Source organism: Cuculus canorus, chromosome 15 (assembly GCF_017976375.1).
Source record: "Cuculus canorus isolate bCucCan1 chromosome 15, bCucCan1.pri, whole genome shotgun sequence".
In the NCBI taxonomy this organism is placed as follows: domain Eukaryota; kingdom Metazoa; phylum Chordata; class Aves; order Cuculiformes; family Cuculidae; genus Cuculus; species Cuculus canorus.
The window spans coordinates 12,913,579-12,934,685 of NC_071415.1; the positions used below are offsets into that span (position 1 = coordinate 12,913,579).

Consider the following 21,107-nt stretch of genomic DNA (forward strand, 5'->3'; position numbering starts at 1 on the left):
GAAACCAGAAAATGCTTTATTGGAAAGGTACAAAAAAACCAGTCACTGCAGCTAAATTTACAGCAATAAATTACGTTGTGGCTGTCAAGAGAAAGTAATGGACACATACACAGGGCTATTCGCCTTACAAACAGGAATCCACATTGCTTGGTATATCAATAATTTATTTTATAATAAAAAAGCAGCACAAAAATAAATATTGAAATGAAATTACTGAGTAACCACAGAGGATAGAATGAGCTGGTGATAAAAAACAACTTAAAACAGAAGACTTCTATCATTAAAAAAATGAAAGCAAGTATCCACCATCTACGGAAACACCCCAGCAGACTGAAATACAGACAAAGGAAAACAAATCCACGTTACAAAAGTTTTTTTGTTTTTGTTTTGTTTCTTTTTTTAAAATAAAAACAATCATGACAATGAAGTTTAAATGATTTGAGAGAGAAAAAAATGCCACCTTCCCCTCCTCCCTGGGTCTGAGCCGTCCAGTGGCCTGATCGCTCCAGGCTCCCGTGGGGGCCCTGCCACAGCTCACCCACCAGCACCTCGTCCCCTCCCCAGCTGTCCCCGAGCTGCGGTGTCACCCAGGTCTCTAACCTTGCGCTTTTCGGTCTCCTCCGGCAGGCGGTAGAGTTGGGCAAGAGCAGAGAATGCTAACTTGCAACTTGCTTCAAAGGGATCTGGAGTTGGTCTGGAGGGAAAGGTTCCCCACTCCCAACAGAGAGCACAGCAAACACATCTACAAGAACAGAGGTGACCCTCCCAGTCCCTGCCCAACACTTTTGTCTTCTCCTGCCTCCTGCCCAGCCCATGGTTCCCATGTCACACTGCAGATGAAGGCAACCAAAGACCAGGCCCAAGGGAGAGGATCCCAGCACTCAAACCCAGAGCACCTGCTCCTCAGCGGGACAGGGAGGGGACAAATTAAGAGGGGCAGAGAAGGGAGCCCCAGTATCCAAACTACTGCAGCAGAGAGACAAGCGAGAGGTATGGCTGTGGGGAGCGCTGCCAGAGCTCTCCGGGCGACTCCGCAGGCAGTAGCCAGCTCCCCACGCAGCGCTCACCCTGGGTGTCAGGCTTGCAAGTGCAAGACGGAGAGAAAAAAAACAAAACAAAACAAAAACACAACAGAAACAAACCAAACCCCAGAGGAATGCAATGCGACAACCCCAAGCTGGAGGGCCCTCCAAGGTGGAGGGTGGAGGAGCTGAGTCTCCAACACAGTCAACAGCTTTTGGGTCATTCCTCCCTCCACGTTACCTTGCAATTCTGATCCCTCTGTGGAAGTTTAGCCAGGACGTTTCATTCCCCTCCAGGTTACCACCCAGGGAGCCCTGGACTGGCAATTTCTCTTAATAAAGATTTACAGTATCAAACTTGGAAAAAAAATTATTTTTTTTTTTTACGAAAAAATCTGTACGATAAAATGTATATAATTATATATTTATATATATATTTCTCTCTCTTTAAATATTTCCACGTGGTCCTTATGGATATCCAATATGGATTACCTACCATGGCTATGGTATCAACAGCTTTAACAACACCCAGGCCTCTTGTTCTTTACCCAGTGACCAGAGGTTTAAGTGCCTACTGACACTAAACTAGTGGTCACTTGGACAAGCCTTTGGCACCCTTCCAAGAACTGGAAAAAAAAGAAATACTTGGCTGCAAGGGAAGTGCCACGTAAAGATATGTTTCTCAACTCATTCCAACAGCAAGAAGACCCCACAGAACAAAGTTCGACCTCCATCCCCCTCTGTGCAACTGGTCTGATTTCCCCAGTGAGGGGGTCAAGGGCAGCCAGAGGGTGTTCCTATCTAGCCAGGAATGTTATGGAGCTCTGGAGCTGTTTTAAAGACTGGAAGCATTTGAGCATTTTCAAGTCAACTGGCCTTTTTCATTAAAGTTTTCATTCAAAGCTCCAACAGTGCCAGGAGTCTCCATTTTGCCTGTTTTCGGAGGCACCTGTAAGGTCTGGGAAAGTTTCCAATATTTGTGAGCTGGAGAACATGAGAGGACCGGGAAATGACAGTAACATCTTTCTCTTCCTCAGCTTCTGCTGTGGGAGTCAATAACTGGTACTGATACGCAGGACACCAATCTGCCTGTTAGGAGATAGGGAGGGAGTGGAGGAGAAATGAGGTAACGCTAAGTGTCATCCAAACTCTACATGCTGGAAAATCACTTGAAGGAAACTCCCTGCTCCCCTCCATAACGCGTAGATCTGGCAGGGGTAACAAGCCTTCAGGAAGCATTTCACTTACACCCTTTCTGGCTCAGTAAGGTCACGGATGTTGATGCTGAGGACTGAATGAGAACCCAGTCTGAAGTTTCTCTTTTCATTAACCTATTTCACAAAGAACCCTCCTGGGAAATCCAGAGACTCCAATGACAAGGTGAAAAAAAAGAAAAAGCAAGCTAACAACTTCTTCCAAAGACAAGTAGGGCTTCACTAAGTTTCTACAAACTTGCTGCCGTTCACAGCAAGGCAAAGCCTCAACAAATTACACCAGGCGTCAGATGCCAGTTCACTGTCCCCTCTGCAACAACAGTGGCACTTGATTATTCTCCCTCAGTCCAAAACACTCATGATTCTCCGTGATCTTTGTTTTCTGTTCTGGAGCCCAAATTCTCTAAGCTCTTCTCATCTTAAACTTCAGCAATCTCATTCTCTTCTCACCTGCGTGAAAACAGGCATCGTCTATTCCACAAATCTCTGATCTGCCCTGCAAAACTCAGTCCCTTTTCTTTCCTACTTCAAAAACAAAAAAAACACAACAACAAAACACAAACACCAACATAGCTTTTTTTTTTTTTTTTTTTTTTTTTACAGTGACCTGGAAACATTTGCCGTTTCAGCGCTGCTGCGCCACAGCAGAATCTCTCCTTTTGGCTTCCCACTTCCTGCCCGTTGCGGAGCCAGAAAACTCTCTTCCAAACCATTACTCAGAGCCATATGAACAACTTCACGATCCCAATTCTTCCATGCCCTATACGCACCAATTTTCATCCTGCCCTCCATGTGCCACTTGGGATAATTCACCCATTCCCAAGAGAAAGCATCAAGTTTCAGAGTCACAGTCACACAGGTTGTCTGAACACTGAGGGTTGTACACTGTCCTCTTTGGATCCCAACTTCAGCACCTGACATGCTATGGAGAGGAAAAGACTCTTCCAGCTCCCATCTGACCTCCCCATAGCCCTTCTCTGGTCATCAAGGACTGGTGAGCCCAGCTCTACAGCTGGGGTGTTCATTGCTAACCTACCAAGGCTTTTGTCAAAGAGGAGGTTCCATAACTTCTCTCCTCCCATCTGAATGCTATTGCCCTCTAGTTACAATTCAGTGCTTTGAAAACATCTTTCCTAAATACTCTGCACAAACCCTTTCTCATAGTGCTGATCCCAGCAGATCTGTCCCATCTCTTGCAGCCAGTTCTGCCTCCATCTGGTAATACTTGCAGCATTTTTTCTCCTCGTCTCCCCCTCTCCTCCCCATCACACAGCTCTTCACAGCATTTACTGTGCCTCCTTCCCTTAAGCTTCAGTGAATCCAGAATAAAAAAAAAAAAAAAAGCTGCTACTTCAAGACTGCGGATCATTTGGAAGAAATAAACTGCATAAATATACCCAATTCACAGGCACACCTTAGGGAAGGAGCTATCGGGAAACTTGGGCTTGGAATAAGGAGGCTGCAATGTAGTTTTTATAGGCCATACAGGTAATGGAGCATATTAAAATATGTAAAATATATATTTTCCCATATTTTAACAGCATGGATTGAAAACAAAAGGTTACTCCTAATGGGTGTGGTCAGACCCAAGCATTAGTCTCCATCGTCCTCCCACTCCCATCCACTCACAGCCTATATCCCTGCCCTTGTAATATCAGATAGAAATGGGGAAGGTAGGGGGGACCCTTCTTACAGGGAGTAGGATGCCACTAAAAGAAACTCTTTTTTTTCCCCCATACATTCATCTCACACGATGATTTCTACAGTCCATCTGTTTCCTGGCTCTTGAGCATCATTCACAAAGACTCCGCAGGCTCCTCAGGCATCTTCTCCCAGCTGGAAAGCTGCCCACGGCTGAGAGAGGTTTGGGGAGGCAGGGGGAAGCAGATCTTGCAACTTGTACTGCATACAGAGCTCTAATCCTGGACACGAGAGGTTGATGGAGCCACTGAGCCCAGACAGAAGCAGCCAGTTAAGTTCCCTTTGTAGGTTTGGGGGTTTTTTTTCTTTTCTTTTTTTTCTATTTTTTGCACTTTTGGAAGAGAACTGTTAAAATGCCAATTCTTGACATGACCAAGGACTCCGGAACAATGCATAAGAGCCTTTTCCCCTCCCTTCTGAAAGGCTGCTAGTTCCCCGCACTGAGGGCACTAGGACGCTGCTGAAAACGGCACAGAACTGGATGAGATTTCAGCTGATTTCACAATGGTGATGACACTGGTGGTGGCTACTTTGGTGGGGGTAATAGGCCCTCGCGCCACAGTACGAGCAAAGGTCTGGAGTGCTTCGTACTTGGAGCGCAAGGCGTCCAGCTCTAGCTTCATGCTGCTGTTTTCTCTGGCCAGCTTCTCCACCTCTTGCTGCAGCTCAACCCGCTGCCTCTCTAGCTCCTCTTTCTGAGTCACACGCTTGATGCGGCAGCTGGCAGCGTAGCCCCGGTTCTTCAGCGTGCGCCTTCGCTGCTTCAGACGGATGACCTCCTCTTTGGTTAGACCCCTCAGGTGCTGGTTCAGCTCCCGTACGGACATTGACACGAGTTCATCATCACTCAGCACTGGGGCATTCTCTCCTGACTCCTCCTTTACCTGCAAATACCAACAGCATAGGGGTAGCAGCAACCCTACGTCAACAGATGTTCGGGACAGCGAAGAGAGACAGGTCACCCCTCAGCAACATGACAACCCTACATGGAAAACACCCCTGAAGCACTGTGGAGAGCACCTGCTGCACTAAAACATCTGGGTAAAACATGGCAGAGATTAAAAGCAATGCTGTCATGTGGGTTTGGGTCACCTCTCAAGTCAGAGAAAGCAGCGAGGCTTACCCAGCCAGTGTGAACTAATGGTAAGATTTTTAAGGAGATAAATGTAAAGCAGCTTGAAACTTTTTGTGTTCCTTTGTCAGGACCCAGAATTCCTACTGAATGCTAAAGATGACACCGTTTCCCAGCATAATGCTGGGACACCAGTGCAGCATCTCAAAAGCAGATTAGCCACATGTATGCAAGGATTAATTCACTATTTCATGGCTTTTCATTGGAGGCTGCTCATGCAAGTCATGAACAAAACCAATCCTGCTTGGTGTCAGGGGCCACCGCCTGATTTGTTTTTCCTGGTGCACAGGCCAGATTGAAGTTATGTGAGAAAGACATCAACGCCTTACGCCTTTTTCTCAAGCTGGTTTCCTACCACAATGATATTCAGGACCTTTAAGACACAGTCCTTTTGTCTTTTCAGAAGTCTCACACCAGGATATTTGGAACGAAGAGTTAAGACATTGAAAAGAAACTCCAACAATGCATGCACAACCCATGTGTAGATCACCACTAAGCCAATATGTCCGAGGCATTTGCTATCTCACAGATCTGATACACCAGCTGAACACATCCTTTCCCCAGTGCCGCCCAGTCCTGAGAGAAGTACTTCACTGACAGCCCTGAGAGCACTGGCTTCAAGATGCTGCTAATACCAGCTACAGTCAAAAGACTCTCGGATAGCAACTGGGAAACTCTAGCCTCCACCCCAGAGACTTCAGTCTTTTCTGTATATCGCCGGTATTCTTCTACCCTAACCTTTCCTGCAGATAGTGATAAATTGTACTGACACCCATTTGTCAGAGTCTGTCAGAATGAAAAAGAACAGTCATGTATGACCAATGTCACACGGAGCATGGTTCCGCAACAGCCTCCCCTGCCACCCAGCATTGCCCACTCAGCTTTCTTCCCTACCTTTAATGCCTTGTTCGGTTTGGGATTAGTCGTCATAACCTGAGCACAGTCTTCCGGACAAAACTGCTCAGAAATTGCAACTGGAAAAACAAAACAAGATTTTCAGGTTACAGGAATCTCAGAGACGAAAAGTAGGATGAAGATATCAATACAATCCAAATCCCAGCTCAACTGCCATTAAAAGAAATAACCACACAGTTGTTTAAAACACCAGGAGGGATTCAGAAATTCACTTATCTATTCAGATACAAGAAAGAGAAATTTGTATTGACAAGCGCCCTGCTCTTAATGCTAAAGACCTCATATTCTGCTATTAACTACATTAAGATCAAGCAGGGAAAACAAGGCAGGGAAGGGGGAAAGGACACCAGCTCATGTCTGTAAACAACAGTTAGGCTAACTACCATACACCGCCTTGCAGAGCGTGGCCTCTCAGGCCCAGTCACTCACTCACCTCCCTCCGGAGGAATCTCAGACGCTCAGAATGGCCCATTAGGGACAGAATTAAGAGTTACCTCTGCTCATAAAAGGCACCGAAAAGCCACAAGACAACAACTCCCTTCATTCTTATTTTGATTATTATTAACCCAGCTCTAAACTGAATCAGCAACCCAGAAGGAAGCTGCCTGGTTTGTAACCTGCTTTCAGTGCTGTCCCCACCCAAAGGAGACACTACCACAAAACCCAAACAACAGAAACAAAATCCCCTGATAACAAAGCAAGGCAGGAGTTCACCTCTCCCAATGCACTAAGACTGTTGCTTCCCCATCTTCTTGGTCTCAGGCTGTGAGGGCTGACCTGCCTGATATTTCTAGCGACGCTGAAGCATGTCCAGTGTCAGAGAGACCATCCCCTGCTGAGATGCTGCCCTTCACTCTCACCTTAGCCAGCGACTACACCTCTTCGAGCAGCACCTTGCAGAAAATCCACCTGCTCGCGCCTCCACCCAAAACCTTCACCCCGTGGTGACAGCAGCACGGCGGTCCATCAGGTACCTACTGCGAGAGAGGCGACCGCAGCCGTGCCACCATCACAGCCTCTGCCTATCGCTCCCCCAGCGGGGAGGGTTCAAGGTGCTGGTACCCCCGCAACGCACAGCTTCAAGGGTTGCACGCCCAGACACACCGCAGAGCGCACAGCCTGTCTGGCGGGAGTCCTCTATCTCTCTCTCTCCCCTCCGCCCCTCCAGCCCAGCCCAAACCCTCCTCATTTCCACGTCTGCATCGTGTCACACATCCTAATCATTCATGAAAAATCCAGCCAAAGCATCCCAAGCATGATTCCCTTCTGATAGTTGCCATGGTGACCTTGGGAAAGTAGCCAACCCAGAGACAGTCACCATGGAAACAGAGAAGCCCAAAAGCAATAATGACTTCAGGTCATGTCTGTGCAAAGACATCACGAGGTCGTCTGAGAGTAAACAAACTCATTCATATCGGCAAACAGGGGGCGGCAGGATTTTGGGGAGCACAAAGATGGGGTGCAGGAACCAGTGGGAGCCGTGTGGGTGAAGGTGCTGGCTCAGCCCGCGCTGCTGTCACTTGAATTTTATCTGTCAAGACACCTCATAGTCACACGACTTACGTAAAAATGAAGAAGAAGAGCATGGGGGGATAAGAAAAATAATCCTGTACACGCAAAGCCATGAGATACTATCCTAGATATCAGGGAGTGTATTTAGGCGCCTCCTCTATTTTTAAGCCTGAGACAGCACAGCTCTCCATGTCTGGAGGAGGGACAAGGACAGCCGCACAGCACACTAGCCAAGATGCTCCGTGATGAATGGACCACTTAACAGCAACTGGTGCGCGCTGCATTTTCTAGAGCATCACTGAGTCCTTCCTTCCCTTTCTCCAGCACCGAACCCCACCCCGGGCACACCTCCAGCAGCCCCTGCCTCCTCACCCGGGCTGCCGGAGCGGGCTGGGCACGAGGCAGGAGAGCAAGTTCCAGCCTCTTGCGGTCACCTCCAAGGGATGGGGATGCGCCTGACCTCCAGCTGGGTGTTTCTCACAAGGGCTGACTGGGCAGGATCTCCTGCGAGCACAGGGTACCTCTTCAGACCCCAGCACTGCCCTTTCACCATCCATCGCTTCCCCTCCGCGCCAGGCGTTCACCGCCTACCCCTACCTCCAAGCCGGAGGCGCAGACGTAAGCGCTAGCACGGAGGAGGAAGGAAAAAGCTCCCGGTCTTGGCCAAAACGGTCCCGGCGAGTTCAGGAGAGTGGAGGCGCTGCCAGTGCGTAAAGGAAAGGGCCGGCAGCCCCCTCCCTGCCGAGGCACAGCCCCGCGGCCGCGCAGGCAGTCGGTGCCATAGTTATGCAGTGAGTCACCCGCTGTTTACAGAGTTTGAGAGCTCACATTCCCACAGCATCAGAAACTCTTCCTTCCCCCGGCGTGCCCCCCTCCCTCGCCGCCCCCGTCCCTACAAGGGAAGGGGCACTCGCCCATCGTCCGGCTGGGCACCCCCGGCTGCTAAAAGCGGAAAAGGAAAGTCAGAAAGGAGGGGGAGGCTGTAGGCAGACCCGTCACACCCACCCATTGCACAAAAAGCCTTTTGATCCTCACCCAGCCCGGCTTCAAAGCGCTTAGTTCTACGCCAGCCGATGGAAAAATTGAACAGGGCCGCTTGGCTGCGTGGAGATGGAAAGAAATGTAAAATATGGTGGAAAACAAGAGGCGAGGTCCCCTCCGCTGGGGGTCACCACTCGGGTCCAAGTAATGCTTTGCCTCCACGTGACAAACCCCCTCCTGGTCACCTGTTGCTCCGTGTCACCAAAGCGACATCTCCTTACCCTGCACATTCCTCGGCAGGCAGTGCAGACACCCTGCTTGTGCTCAGTACAGGGTCTTCTGATGCACACTTGTCTCCCCCTGCACTGGGAAGCATCCTGGATGGTCCAGCATCTGTCCCACTGCACCAACGGCGATGCACCCATCTCCCCGTGCACTGGGAAGCACCCTGGATGATCCAGCATCTGTCCCACTGCACCAACGGTGATGCACCCATCTCCCCCTGCACAGGGAAGGACTCTGGATGATCCAGCATCTGTCCCACTGCACCAACGGTGATGCAACCGTCTCCCCGTGCACTGGGAAGCACCCTGGATGATCCAGCATCTGTCCCACTGCACCAACGGTGATGTACCTGTCTCCCTGTGAACAGGGAAGGACTCTGGATGATCCAGCATCTGTCCCACTGCACCAAGGGTGATGCACCCGTCTGCCCCTGCACAGGGAAGGACTCTGGATGATCCAGCATCTGTCCCACTGCACCAAGGGCGATGTGCCACAACTGCTGCTGGCACAGAGATGAGCGAGGAGGTTGAGCAAGCTGTTAGGAGCGGTGACATCTGGTTCTCTTCAAACAAGGGTAGGAGACTAGGGTCTCCCCTGACCCCAGGGGCAGGATTTGGTAGTGCAGGTGGGAACGCTCAAACAGGCTCAAATTTTGCACACAGACGTGAGCACCTGGGTGAGTCTGATGTCTACAAGTGTGGTCCAGGCTGTGATCAAAACCGATACACCACCACCTGCAACCCTCACCAGCAGTCCTCTGGGGCTTCACACTCAGTCTGCAGCTCCTCACCTACAAAACCCTTCTCTCATCAGGACTATTTGGGACCACTCAGCCACCAACAACAAGCAACTAAAATCGGCACGGCACCTCCCACAGTTAGAAGGCAAAAGCACACGACAAAAATCAAACCATCCTGCAAACATGCTGTATCCATGCCTCCTAAATATGCTGCACAAGGGTCTTCTGGGACCCTGCCTGTGATTTGATTACTAGAACCCTTTTAGACTTTACCCTATTCTTGCCCTTCTTTTCTTAATTGTGTTTCCTGCATCACATCTAAAATTAGGAGCTCAGTTTTTTGGAACAAGGACCGCATTACATTTCTAATCTGTAAGCTGTACGACACACTTTGAACACTACATAAATAAAGCAGCGAGTAGTAATACACCAACTATACAGGCAAAGGCTTTCCAATACAGCTCGGTGCTTGAATTTAAAGCAAGTGTTTTGACTGCGGGTTACATAAAGAGCCCTTGTAATTCTGCAATAAAGTTACCCATTGACAGCCTTGCCAAGGCCCACTCCCTCTTTCAGAGCACTTGTATCCCCTTCCAACACCCTCCCAGAAACCTGGAGGTCTCCAGCTGATGTCCCAAGCCTGATGATATCAGCATGGACCATCTAGAGATCCTCAGCTCCTTTTCTTTGAAAGGGAAAGACGGCAAAAAGCCTGACTCAGGCAAAGGTAGGACAGAGCTTTCCACACAAGGCTTGCAATTAAGAACGAAAACATGCCAGAATGAGATTTCATACTTTCCACGCTACAGGGCTTTCAAAGTGCATTACGCATTAAGGAATTACTATAAAGTCATTGCTGATGCCCAACAACTGCAGATGAACTTGAATTTTAAAACTCTTTCTACACCAAAAGGCAATCCTGGCCAGAACATGAGCACTTGGCAGACAGCCCCGATGGTGTTTAGCTTCCATCCTCAGACATGTACAGCAAACTGAAAACATGCAACCCTCACCTTCAGCCAGGCCAGTGACGACTTCCAGAGGGCAGAAAAAACAACGTGAGGTTCAAGCAGCGATGGGGATCTCTGCCATCGTGTCTCAATTCAGCACCGACAGTTACACAGGGAATACTCTACTCATTCCCAAATGCAGAGACTTCATTCCCAGAGAGCCGTTTCAGTAAAGTCACACAAATTTCATTTATCCACAAGTTATTATTCCCGGCTCCAGAGCGCTAGCCAAACGGACACCCCTACCAAGCATAACATCAGAGCTGACAGGTGAAGGGAACTACAGATGCTTAAATCTTTGTTGCCGTGTCTCTGCCACTTGGAGGCACGACACGAATTTCCAGCACATTGCAGCATGGCAGGCAGAGCACCATTCCTCTCCCCATCATTCAAAAAGCCATTCTCCTGCTCTGACAATCTTCACACATCCAGTAAGGCAGACTGACGCTTGTCACTCATTTGTAATGAGAGCGCAGGGAGGGACTGGCTGATGGTGTGAATCAGAGAGTAGAAGCATATGCAAGGCAATATATTTGACATGAAGAGAGAGAAGACACAAGGAGGGGGTGAGTCACTGTTTACTGTTCTAGAGCAGCTCCACGCAGCCCTCGCCCAGCTGGCCAGCTTTCCATTTCCCTTATGGATCAGAACCAGCATCCAGCAGCAAGGAGGAGATTCAGGAACCTTCAGAGCACATTCGAGAGCTGCCAGGACACAGCTCTCTGAGGCACTCTCTGGGGAAGCCTGGACACGGATCAGACAGTCTTCAGTGGTTTGGTAAACAACCTAGTCAGATGCTGCAGAGCGGCTGTGGTTAGGGAGCAGAGGATACAGAGTGCCAGGAGGGTACACTTGCGTGTCACCTCAGAAAATCCATGGAGGAGGTGGCTGAAGGGGAAAGGTACGCAGCATACAGCCCCAGTACTGACAAGCATCCAGCACTTCTTCCATCACATGCTTATAAAACACAGTGACAGAGCTACACCAGAATTACACCTCAGCGTCACAAGCCCAGAGATGCATCTACTCCAGACAGCCAGGCTGAGCCACAGAGAAACTAATAACTTGCTTGGACGCACAGACAGATCCCGGGGCAAAGCTGGGATTCCTGACTTGACTGCTCCTGACCCTACATGCCAGCCACAGAGTTGGACATCTTCACCGACTGCTAATAATGGAACACAACAGCGTTGCTATTCAGGGTCCGGCCATACCACAAAGCACTGGGATTTCCTACACAACCTGTCCCTCCACTTGGGAGCTTAGCAGCAAGGTAATCGCTCTGATTGCCATCCTCTCCCCTCTCCAGCTCTTGTGTTGGTGGTCACAGAGCACTGCATCGCTTGTGCTTGCTTCATGCTTGGAAGACTCTCTGCCCGAGTCTGAACATAGCCTGAAACAACAGCTCAGACAGAAGTGGAAAGTGCTTGTTCATCTCTACCGGGTGCTGAGCCTGAAACTTCCTGATAATTAAAGTGCTAGCACCACTCAAGTATTTCACAGCTGGATGTTTACAAAAATGATCAGTGAGCGAGCTTATCCCACAAATCCCAGCTGCTGTGGGGGCCAGTGCTCCCAGTTGTCCTTTCTTTACTTTCCAAACATCTCACGCAGTTAGAGATTTTCAATACCAAGTTCTGCAGCGCATTCCATGCCATTAATCATCTTCCAATGTCGATGGAAATAAGAGCATATCGAGCTGATCTGTATTTTTCCCTTGCAGGAGGCACACAATAGCACTGAACTGCTTTGCTGCAACAGATTGCTGAGACGGGCGACAGCACAGAAATGAGATAAAACATGACAAAGCACACTGTCCTTGACAGGCAAGCAAAAAAAAAGCTAACAAATTTCTGCCTCTGGTTCAGAAACACTTGTGAGTACAAGCCTGATGTAATATAACCAAGAAACCTAACACGGCTCAAGTGCAAAGCCCCTGACCTGTTCAGAGCCCACAGAAGCAGGCAGAGTGTCCTGACAGTGACAGTCACCACATGCCCCAACCTCGCAGCCATCACCCCATTGCTGCCGGACTGCAACCCAGCACCTCTGCCGGGTACGAGCAGAGTTAACTCTGGTGCCGCGCAGCCCTGCGTGCTGCCATTGGGCAACCACAGCGTCCATCACCTCTAGGAAGTGACTGCACGAGGAAGGCTTCTCCGCAGGCAGTACTGCGTACACACGGAAGGAGAGAGGGAAAAGCAGAGGAACACGCATCTATTCCATCAGTGATAACCACAAGGTAAATTCACTTGCTGCTAAAACCCTGACAATACCGTGGCACAACATGCCAGGATAGGAGGGCGCAGAGCTCTGCTTCTCCACAGACAGAGCTTACAGAGACGGAAAGTGCAAGAAAAAGGTGTGCAGCTCTGTGGGGCAACACTTTCCTCCAAGCGGCTCCCCCCGCCTCCGCAGTCCCAGCTCAGCTTTATGACTACGCTGGTGAAGGAGGGGGCGGCCAGGTGAAAGTGAAAATGGAGGCCTTTCCCTTTTCTGTAACAACTTTGCCCAAAGGGGGCTCGTTCCTAATTTGGGACCTCATGGCCTGTTTTCAGCAGAATCTGTAAAATAAATCCTCCAGGAGCAGCCCACGAGGGAGCAGAGCGGGCTCTCAGCCTGGGGAAGAGGAAGGTCTTTCTCAAACAGACCCTGACACACCGTGAGAGTGTGGAGATCTCAGTTCCCCTCGCTCGTGGCCTGGATGTTCCCCAGCTTACACCACTGCCCTCGCAGAGAGCTTGGAAGAGGTTTCCCCACCCACCCCACTTCTGACTAAATCCCCAAACCGTCCCATGACGGCACCCACTCCTAAAGCGTCACCATCCCCTTTAGTCCCACTGGAATGTCCCCGGGCAGGCAAAGAGCGCCCCAATTTCAGGGCTTCCCTCCTTCACATCCCTCCTGACAGCTCCAGGACCAGTGTGAACGCACTACACACCTCACCCTCTTCCAAGCAGTGCTCGGGGGAGATAAACCCCATGTTAGTCCTGAACACCCCATCCCACCCGACGGGCAGCGAGAAGCCCGGACGCCGTTTCCCGCCCGATAACACGGGGTAGAGAGCGGCTCAGGGTGTCCGCCACCACGCCCGACCACCGCCACACGACGCTGCCCGGTGTCCCAGCTCCCTCCATACTACAAAAGCAGCTATTTTTAGTTGGCGGAGCGTGCGGCGTCACAACAGGTTTCCTCGCATGTATTTTAAGAGCCATTCAAAGGCAGAGGCAGGCTGCGCGGCTCCTCCTTGGGGGGGAAACACAAAAACAACCACAACGGAGAGGGAAGCACAGCCCAGCTGGGGACACACTGGTCCCTGCGACCCTAGGGGTGCTGGGGGACCCTAACCCCATGTCCACAGAGATATGCGCGAACCCACTGGCCCCTCCCGAGGGGACTCCAGCCCCACGACCCTAGGGGTGCGGGGGGACCCCAGCCCCACACCCACAGGGATGCAGGTGGACTCGCCACCCCACGCCCATCTCGTGGTCCCCAGCCCCACATCCACGAGGATGTAGGGGGACCCACTGGCCCATCCCAAGGGGACCCCAGCCCCACAACCCTAGGGGTGCTGGGGGTCCCCAGCCCCGCATCCACGGGGGTGCTGGGGGACCAGCCGCACCCTGTGCCGAGGGGACCCCAGCCCCACACCCTATGCATGCAGGGGGACCCCAGCCCCATGCCCACGGGGATACAGAGGGACTCGCTGCCCCCACCCCCCCGGGTCCCCAGCCCCCCATCCACGGGGGTGCAGGGGGACTCACTGGCCCTTCCCGAGGGGACCCCAGACCCGCAACCCTAGGGGCGTGGCAGGACCCCAGACCCATGTCTACGAGGATGTGGGAGCACTCGCCGCCCCCCCTCCCATCGGGGTCCCTAGCCCCACGCCCATAGGGGTGCAGGGGGACCCAGTGCCCCCCCCAGATGGACCCCAGCCCCACAACCCTAGGGGTGCTGGGGGACCCCAGCCCCACGTCCACGGAGATGCGGGAGGACCGACTTGCCCCTCCCGAGGGGACCCCGGCCCCACGTCCACGAGGGTGCAGGGGGACCCCAGCCCCACGAGCCTAGGGGTGCGGGGGGACTCGCCGCCTCCCGGGATCCCTAGCTCCATGTCCACAGGGGTACGGGGGCGCCCACCGGCCCCTCCCGAGGGGACCCCAGCCCCGCGTCCACGAGGGTTTAGGGGGACCAGCCACCCCCGTCCCGCAGGGCGGCTGATCGCCGCTGGGTTCGGGGAAGATGTGCCCGCGGAGCCCGCCGAGCCCCCGCCGCGGTTGGAGGTGCCGCCCCCCGCCTCTCCCCGGTCCCCCCGGAGGGCCCCACGTGCGCAGCGCCCGGTGCGAGGGGCGGCGGCACCACGTGCCCGGCGCGGTGGTGACTCAGCACTTTTATCTCCCCTGCCCCGCCCGACCGGACCCGACCGGACCGAGCCGGACCGAACCGAGCCAACTCCCCCCTCCCGCCCCCCGCAATCCCCAATGGGCGGCGGCGGCCCCCCCTGCCCCGCTCCTCACCCCCCACCCCCCCCAACCCCCGCGCCCGAGCGCTGCTCACCTGCGTGCCGGCGGGAGCGCGCGCGCGCGCCCGTGGCGGGCGGGGGCTGCGGGGAGGGAGGAGGGGGGGGTGCGGCGTTGGGGGGGGAGGGCGGTGGCGGCGGCGGGGTCGGTGCGCGGTTCCCTCCCTCCCTGCCAGCGAGTCCCGCGGACAACAACAAGCGCGGGGCGGCCCCCTCCCCCCCGCCGCGCCGCCGACCAACCAGCGCCCCCGCCGCTTCCGGCATGGCGCGTCACCGCCGCGCGTCACCCCCCGGCCACGCCCGCGCGGTTCATTCATGGGGAAGGGCGCGCGCGGGGGGCGGGGCCTGGGCGGCACGTACGGCCCCGGGCAGGAGATGGGGGGCGCAGCCGGAGTGGAGAGAGCGGTTGGGGTTCTTCAGCCCGGAGAGGGCTCCCAGATCAGTACCTGAAGGGGCTGCGAGAGAGCTGAGGCGGGGGGGAGGCTGTTTACAAAGACTTGTAGTGATAGGGCGAAGGGGCCCGGGTGTAAACTGGAGAGGGGCAGAGGTGATTCTGCCTCTCTGCTGCTCTCTTGTGAGACTTCGTCTGGAGTATTGTGTCCAGTTCTGGAATCCTCAATGTAAGAAGGAGATGGAGCTGATAGAACGGGTCCAGAGGAGGGCTATAAAGATGATCAGAGCACTGGAGCACCTCCCAAACGAGGACAGGCTGAGAGAGTTGGGCTTGTTCAGCCTGGAGAAGACTATGAGGAGACCGTATAGAGACATTCCAGTACCTGAAGGGAGCTAAAAGAAAGCTGGAGAGGGGCTGTTCATAAAGGCTTGTGGTGATAGGATGAAAGGGAATGGGTATAAACTGGAGAGGGGCAGATTTAGACTGGACATTAGGAGGAATTTCTTCACCATGAGAGTGGTGAGACACTGGCACAGTCTGCCCAGAGAAGCTGTGGCTGCCCCATCCCTGGAGGGGTTCAAGACCACGTTGGATGGGCTTTGGGCAGCCTGACCCAGTGGGAGGTGTCCCTGCCCACGGCAGGGACTGGAACTGGATGGGCTTTAAGGTCCCTTCCGACACAAACCATTCTATGATTCTATGGTTCTATGATTCTATGTTTTCTTAGTCTTTTTTTCCCAGTTTTCACATGGGATGCGGCTGCTCCCACCCACTAGGAGCTGTTGGGACATCCTTCAAGTCCCTGACCGTGCTCTCCCAAGCAAAAAAGGACTGGGTTTGAGCCATTGGAACCCAAAAGGATGTCGTATGTCCAGGTTAGATGGGCCTTGGGCAGCCTGATCCAGTGGGAGGTGTCCCTGCCCATAGCAGAATTTTGGAATTAGATGATCTTTAAGGTCTCTTCCAACTCAAACCATTCTATGATTCTATGAATGTGTCTCTCACACCATGAATCTCTCAGGAATGCTCAGCAGGTGTTTTGGTCCACAAGGACAGACGTGGCAAGACGCACCTGCCTCTGGACCAGCACTCACCCTGCACCACTGGGTCCCAGAGACCCCAAGCACTGCCTCAGGGCCAGATCCTGCACCCAGTCCTCACTCTTTTCTTGTGCAATTGCGAGAGCTGCTGGCACACCACTCTGACCCCAATGATGTGTGACTGGCGTTTTAGACCTTGGGAGCACCCAATAATGATGAAAATGCATCTAAAAAATGTAATAACATTGGTGGTTGACCAAACCCAACTGCCTCCATCAAAACCAGGCTCCCTTTGATATTTTTTTTTGTGTTTGTAACTCTAATATATTAGAAAGTCTGTGTCAGCCCCATGCAATTTGTACTTTCCAGCCTCAGGGCCAAGTAATCCTCGTTGGAGCAGATCTAAGGGCCATAGTTGAGGCTTTGAGTAAGATCCTGTCTTTTGATGCTCCCTTTGCACAACACGAGCTGTAAAACACAAGGAGCCCCAGGCCCAGGACAGCCCCCCAGATCCGTGTGGCTGGAGCAAGCCTTGGCTGAAGCAGAGTTCAGACAGATCCACCTCCCTGCTGTTAAGAAACCCTTGGGTTTTATTAGAACTGAGCTAATGAGGTTGGTTAAAGTTCCCAGACAATGGCATGAAGCTGTCGCCTGGTGTGACTGAAACAGTCTTGGTCTTCATCTCTCCTAGATTTGCAGAGTCTGGTTGAAAACCTCGGACAAGGTGAGCTCAGGGCTGTAGTCACCTCTGAGGTTTGTCTCCAGATATTTTTTACATCCTGGGAGGGGCATGGTGGGGGGGAGCTAGTGGTTGAAGAAGCCAAGAGAAGCAACAAGAAGGGTGCTTCTGGTGGGAGCCTTTGGTCCACCCATGTCCACAGCATGGTCCCCAGCATGGCCACATGCCCCCATGACCTCTCCAGGTGGGTGGTAATAACCAGGAGTGGCTGTAATATATAGGAGTGTCTGGAGCCTTCCTGCATCATCCAAAGAGACAAACACAAGATGGTGGTCCCTGAATATAGGAGGGATGCCCTGGCTGCATCCTGGGTGGCAGTCTTGCCCTCTGTGGTGACAGGCCCGCCCATGCACAGGGCTCACTAGAATTGGGGTATTTTCCACTGTCTTTGCAACAACATGGGTTTGATGGATCACATAGGGCACAGGAGTGTTGTGTTGCCTGAAATTCTGTTTCTGGGTGAACCATCCTGTTCATAACTCTGTTTTCATTCCCTGGGGAAAGCAACTCTGCTCCAAAGGTCTGTTGTCCTTTGCTGCTGACCTTTAGACTGTGGTGGCCTTCAGCAGTAAATAAGGAGCAGCTCTCCAGTCCCCTGAGTGTTGGAAAGACTAGGCAGGGAGTGTGCCTTTATATACTCTAGTTAACTACATGAACAGGAGTGCAGAGGAGAAAGGACCTCTGGTGAAAACCTGGATGGAAAAAGGGCTTTGTTTTGGGAAGTGTGGGAGGTTGTGGGTCTAGCCCACCCACTGCATGCTCAAAACACGTCCAGCATCACGACTACCTGAAGTCATGGTGCGGGATTCAGCACAGGCACTTCATTCACACTGCTTTGGGTAGAGTGCTCTCACCCTAGAATTGGGAAGAGGCTTTAACTCTGGGTTTTGAGCCCCTGGCATGCATCAAGGCTGGGGGGAAAAAAAAATCGCTAATCTCCATTATTCTCCCCCTCGGGGCTTTCGAACAGCATTGAGTATAACACATATATTTTTTAAAAACCACAAAGCACCCAGAGCAGAGGAGTGAGCTGCCGAGGAGCCGCGGGAGAGGCAAGTGTGGGGGTGCTGCTATTAGAGAGGAGTGGTAGGAGCCAGGCTACTTTTTGGGGAATTAATTAATTAACTAATACTCTAGGGTTTGAGATCCTGTATGCATCTAGGCTGGGAAAAATCTAAAAAGATCATTCATCTCCCATATTCTCCCCCTCGGGGCTTTCAAATAGAATCATAGAATCACCAGGTTGGAAAAGACCTCTTGGATCATCGAGTCCAACCATTCCTACCTGCCACTAAACCATGTCCCTGAGCACCTCTTCTACCCTTCTTTTAAATACCTTCAGGAATTGTCACTTAACCACCTTCCTGGGCATTTCCAGTGCCTGATGACCCTTTCTGTGAAAAATCTTTTCCTGATATCCAGTCTGAACCTCCCCTGGCAGAGCTTGAGGCCATTCCACTTTGTCCCGTCCCCTGTCACTTGGGAGAAGAGCCTAACACTTTCTTCTCTACAACTTCCTTTCAGGTAATTGTAGAGAGCAATAAGGTCTCCCCTCAACCTCCTCTTCTCAAGGCTAAACAACCCCAGTTCCATCAGCCCCTTCCCCAGCTTTGTTGCTCTTCTCTGGACACGCTCCATAGCATTGAGAATAATACCTATATTTAAGAAAAAAAAAAAAGTACCCAGAGCATAGGAGTGAGCTGCCGAGGAGCCGAGGCGAGTTTGAAGGTGCTGCTTTTAGAGGGAAGGTAGGAACCAGGCTACTTTTCAGGTATTAATTAATTAATACTCTGGATTTTGAGAATCTGCGTACACCTAGGCTGGGAAAAACCTAAAAAATCGTTTATCTCCCATATTATCCCATTCGGGGCTTTCAAATACCATTAATCATAATAAATATATTTATAAACAAACAAAAAAAAAAACCCCACAAAGGACCCAGAGCGAGCTGCGAAGGAGCCGCGGGAGGGGCGAGTTGGGAGGCGCTGCTATTAGAGAGGCGCGGTAGGAGCTGCGCGCCTAGTCGGGTGTTTACGGCGGGGCCGCAGCGCCGGAGCCCTCCCTGCCCGCAGCCACAATGTCAAGAGGAGACACGTGCGTGTAAGCGTGTAAGCGGGGCGCGACGCCTCTTGGGGACCCCCCCGGGACACCTCTGTGCGTGTCCCCTCGCTTCCCACCCGGTGCCGCGGCGGCATCGCGGGGCGGCCCGGCGGGAGCATGGGGGGCACGGGCTGGTGACTGCCCCGGGGTTCGTGTGCGGGGGGGTGCGGTGGGGGGGAAGGAGGTGGGAGCTGCCCCCCCCACCCCATCCCGGTGTCACCCACGCGTGGGAAAGCGACGGGCGGGTGCGTTAAGGCTGAAACGCTGCGTGGGGGAGTCGGGGGTGGCTTTGGAGCCGGGCCCTTGGCAGCTTGAGCCGTTTCAGTGCCGGAGACAGAGAAGGGCTGCAGGGGAATAAAATCTGCTTTTCGGGGTGAGCCGTTTTGCTGAGGTTTTGGAGGCTGCGAGGTAGAGGTGAGCAGGGTCTGAGTGGCTGTGGTGTGGGCAGGAGATGGAGGGAAGAAAGTTGTATCTCTTATGCATGGGTGTCTCTTCCGCGCACAGTCCAGGGGATGTTTGCGTGAGAGGTTGTTAAAATCAGATTTTATTAGCGGAAGGCAAAAACAGAAGGCATATTCCCTGCTATCCCTCAGTAGCCCTCCCCAGGGCTAAAACCTCTGACTCAGGGCTTTTGGTGCTTACAGAGGATGCTCAGAGTAGATGATGCTCCACACCTTGGACCTGCAGTTCCCCAGCATCACGGCTCTGCTCCAGCAGGCAGAGGGAGCTCAGTTTTGCTTGTAGCTTCCAGAAACGCTGCAGCTCATAAATTCAGACCTGGGAGAAACTCCTTAAGAGGCCGCTCTGCCACCCACTGAGAGCAGGTGGGGTTCAGATGGATGGTGCTTTGTTCCTTGGGGTTGTCAGAGAGTCGGGTGGCAGCGTCTATCCACACTTCAGCAAAGCCATCCTTTGCCGAGTTTGCTGAGTGCATCTTAGCCAAGGGTGCAGACATCACAGTGCAGGGTGCCGAGGCGGGCAGAGGTGGGCAGATTCTGCCTAAACTGTGGGCGATAGTAGCAGTGAAGCTGTCCTCGAGACTCAGGCAAGCTCCCCCTCTCTGTCTTCTTCAAGCCTGCTTCCATCTCCTTGCTCCAGCACCAGGACGATGAAGTCGTACCAGAAGCTGACAACGACAGTGCCGCAGCCAGCAGCATGCTGGGTGGAGGAGGAAGGAGCCACCCCAACACCCCCTGGCCACGGAAAGCTGGCCTCGTGGTGGGTAGGCAGCGGGCTGCTGGTGACTGCTGTGCTGCTGAGCACCATCACTGTGTGGGTGCTGCGGCAAGTATCGGGGGGCTGGCCTGGACCCACACCACCCCCGGAATGTCTCCTGGTACCTGAAAGCCACCGCTTTGACTGCTACCCAGAACAGAGCGTGGTGGTGACTCAGGAGCTCTGTGAAAGCCGGGGATGCTGCTTCATCGAGAGCCCCCTACCAGCAGGGGGTAAGCGGGGGGTGCCCTGGTGCTTCTACCCCCCTGACTTCCCCAGCTACACCCTGGAAAGCCTCAACTGGACAGCGCTGGGTATGGTGGGGGTGCTGGTGCGGAGAGAGAAGGCCTATTATCCCCAGGACATCGAGGTGCTGCGGCTGGATGTGGAGTTTGAGACAGACACACGGCTGCACATCAAGGTGAGCTCCCCATGGCCGCCCTCCAGAGCTCGTGACTATGCTCCTGCATCCCTACACTCTCCATCTCATAGGTGATCATCCCCTGGTCAGACAGAGTCTGGAAGCTACCATGCTCTAGGCATGGTTGTGTGTAGCCTCAATGAGTATCTCCAGCCCTTTGCCCTCTTG

General features: G+C 52.8%; 2 protein-coding genes across 15 annotated transcripts in view; one reads left to right on the forward strand and one right to left on the reverse strand.

Moving 5' to 3' along the window:
* Nucleotides 1–15,152, reverse strand: MAFK (MAF bZIP transcription factor K). 6 transcript variants are annotated; one of them, XM_054080862.1, is made up of 3 exons: nucleotides 15,069–15,152; nucleotides 5,964–6,043; nucleotides 1–4,821 (listed from the first exon to the last, which is right to left on the reverse strand). In XM_054080862.1, exons 2-3 carry the CDS (start codon nucleotides 5,997–5,999, stop codon nucleotides 4,387–4,389), a joined length of 471 nt encoding a protein of 156 aa, XP_053936837.1. In that variant the 5' UTR covers nucleotides 6,000–6,043; nucleotides 15,069–15,152; the 3' UTR covers nucleotides 1–4,386. The 6 variants fall into 6 exon arrangements, with proteins under 6 accessions (XP_053936837.1, XP_053936839.1, XP_053936838.1 ...); XM_054080864.1 differs by lacking the exon at nucleotides 15,069–15,152 and adding an exon at nucleotides 10,515–11,491; XM_054080863.1 differs by lacking the exon at nucleotides 15,069–15,152 and adding an exon at nucleotides 8,094–8,333.
* The window catches only part of LOC104065991 (lysosomal alpha-glucosidase), a 17,311-nt gene continuing 8,818 nt past the window's right edge, over nucleotides 12,615–21,107 (forward strand). Inside the window, exons 1-3 of one of the 9 annotated variants that reach the window (XM_054080854.1) lie at nucleotides 12,643–12,753; nucleotides 17,156–17,188; nucleotides 20,378–20,939. In XM_054080854.1, coding sequence (XP_053936829.1) covers nucleotides 20,412–20,939 — 528 coding nt within the window. In that variant the 5' untranslated portion in view covers nucleotides 12,643–12,753; nucleotides 17,156–17,188; nucleotides 20,378–20,411. Of the gene's footprint in view, nucleotides 12,754–17,155; nucleotides 17,189–19,160; nucleotides 19,312–19,981; nucleotides 20,128–20,377; nucleotides 20,940–21,107 lie in introns of those variants that run through there. The other 8 variants (XM_054080852.1, XM_054080857.1, XM_054080850.1 and 5 more) reach the window with 8 other exon arrangements.

Coding starts and splice junctions, on each gene's coding strand:
- MAFK (XM_054080862.1), bottom strand. CDS start 5,999: ATGACGACTAATCCCAAACCGAACAAGGCATTAAAG. Junction 4,822..5,963: donor AACCGAACAAGGCATTAAAG/GTAGGGAAGAAA, acceptor TGGTATTTGCAG/GTAAAGGAGGAGTCAGGAGA.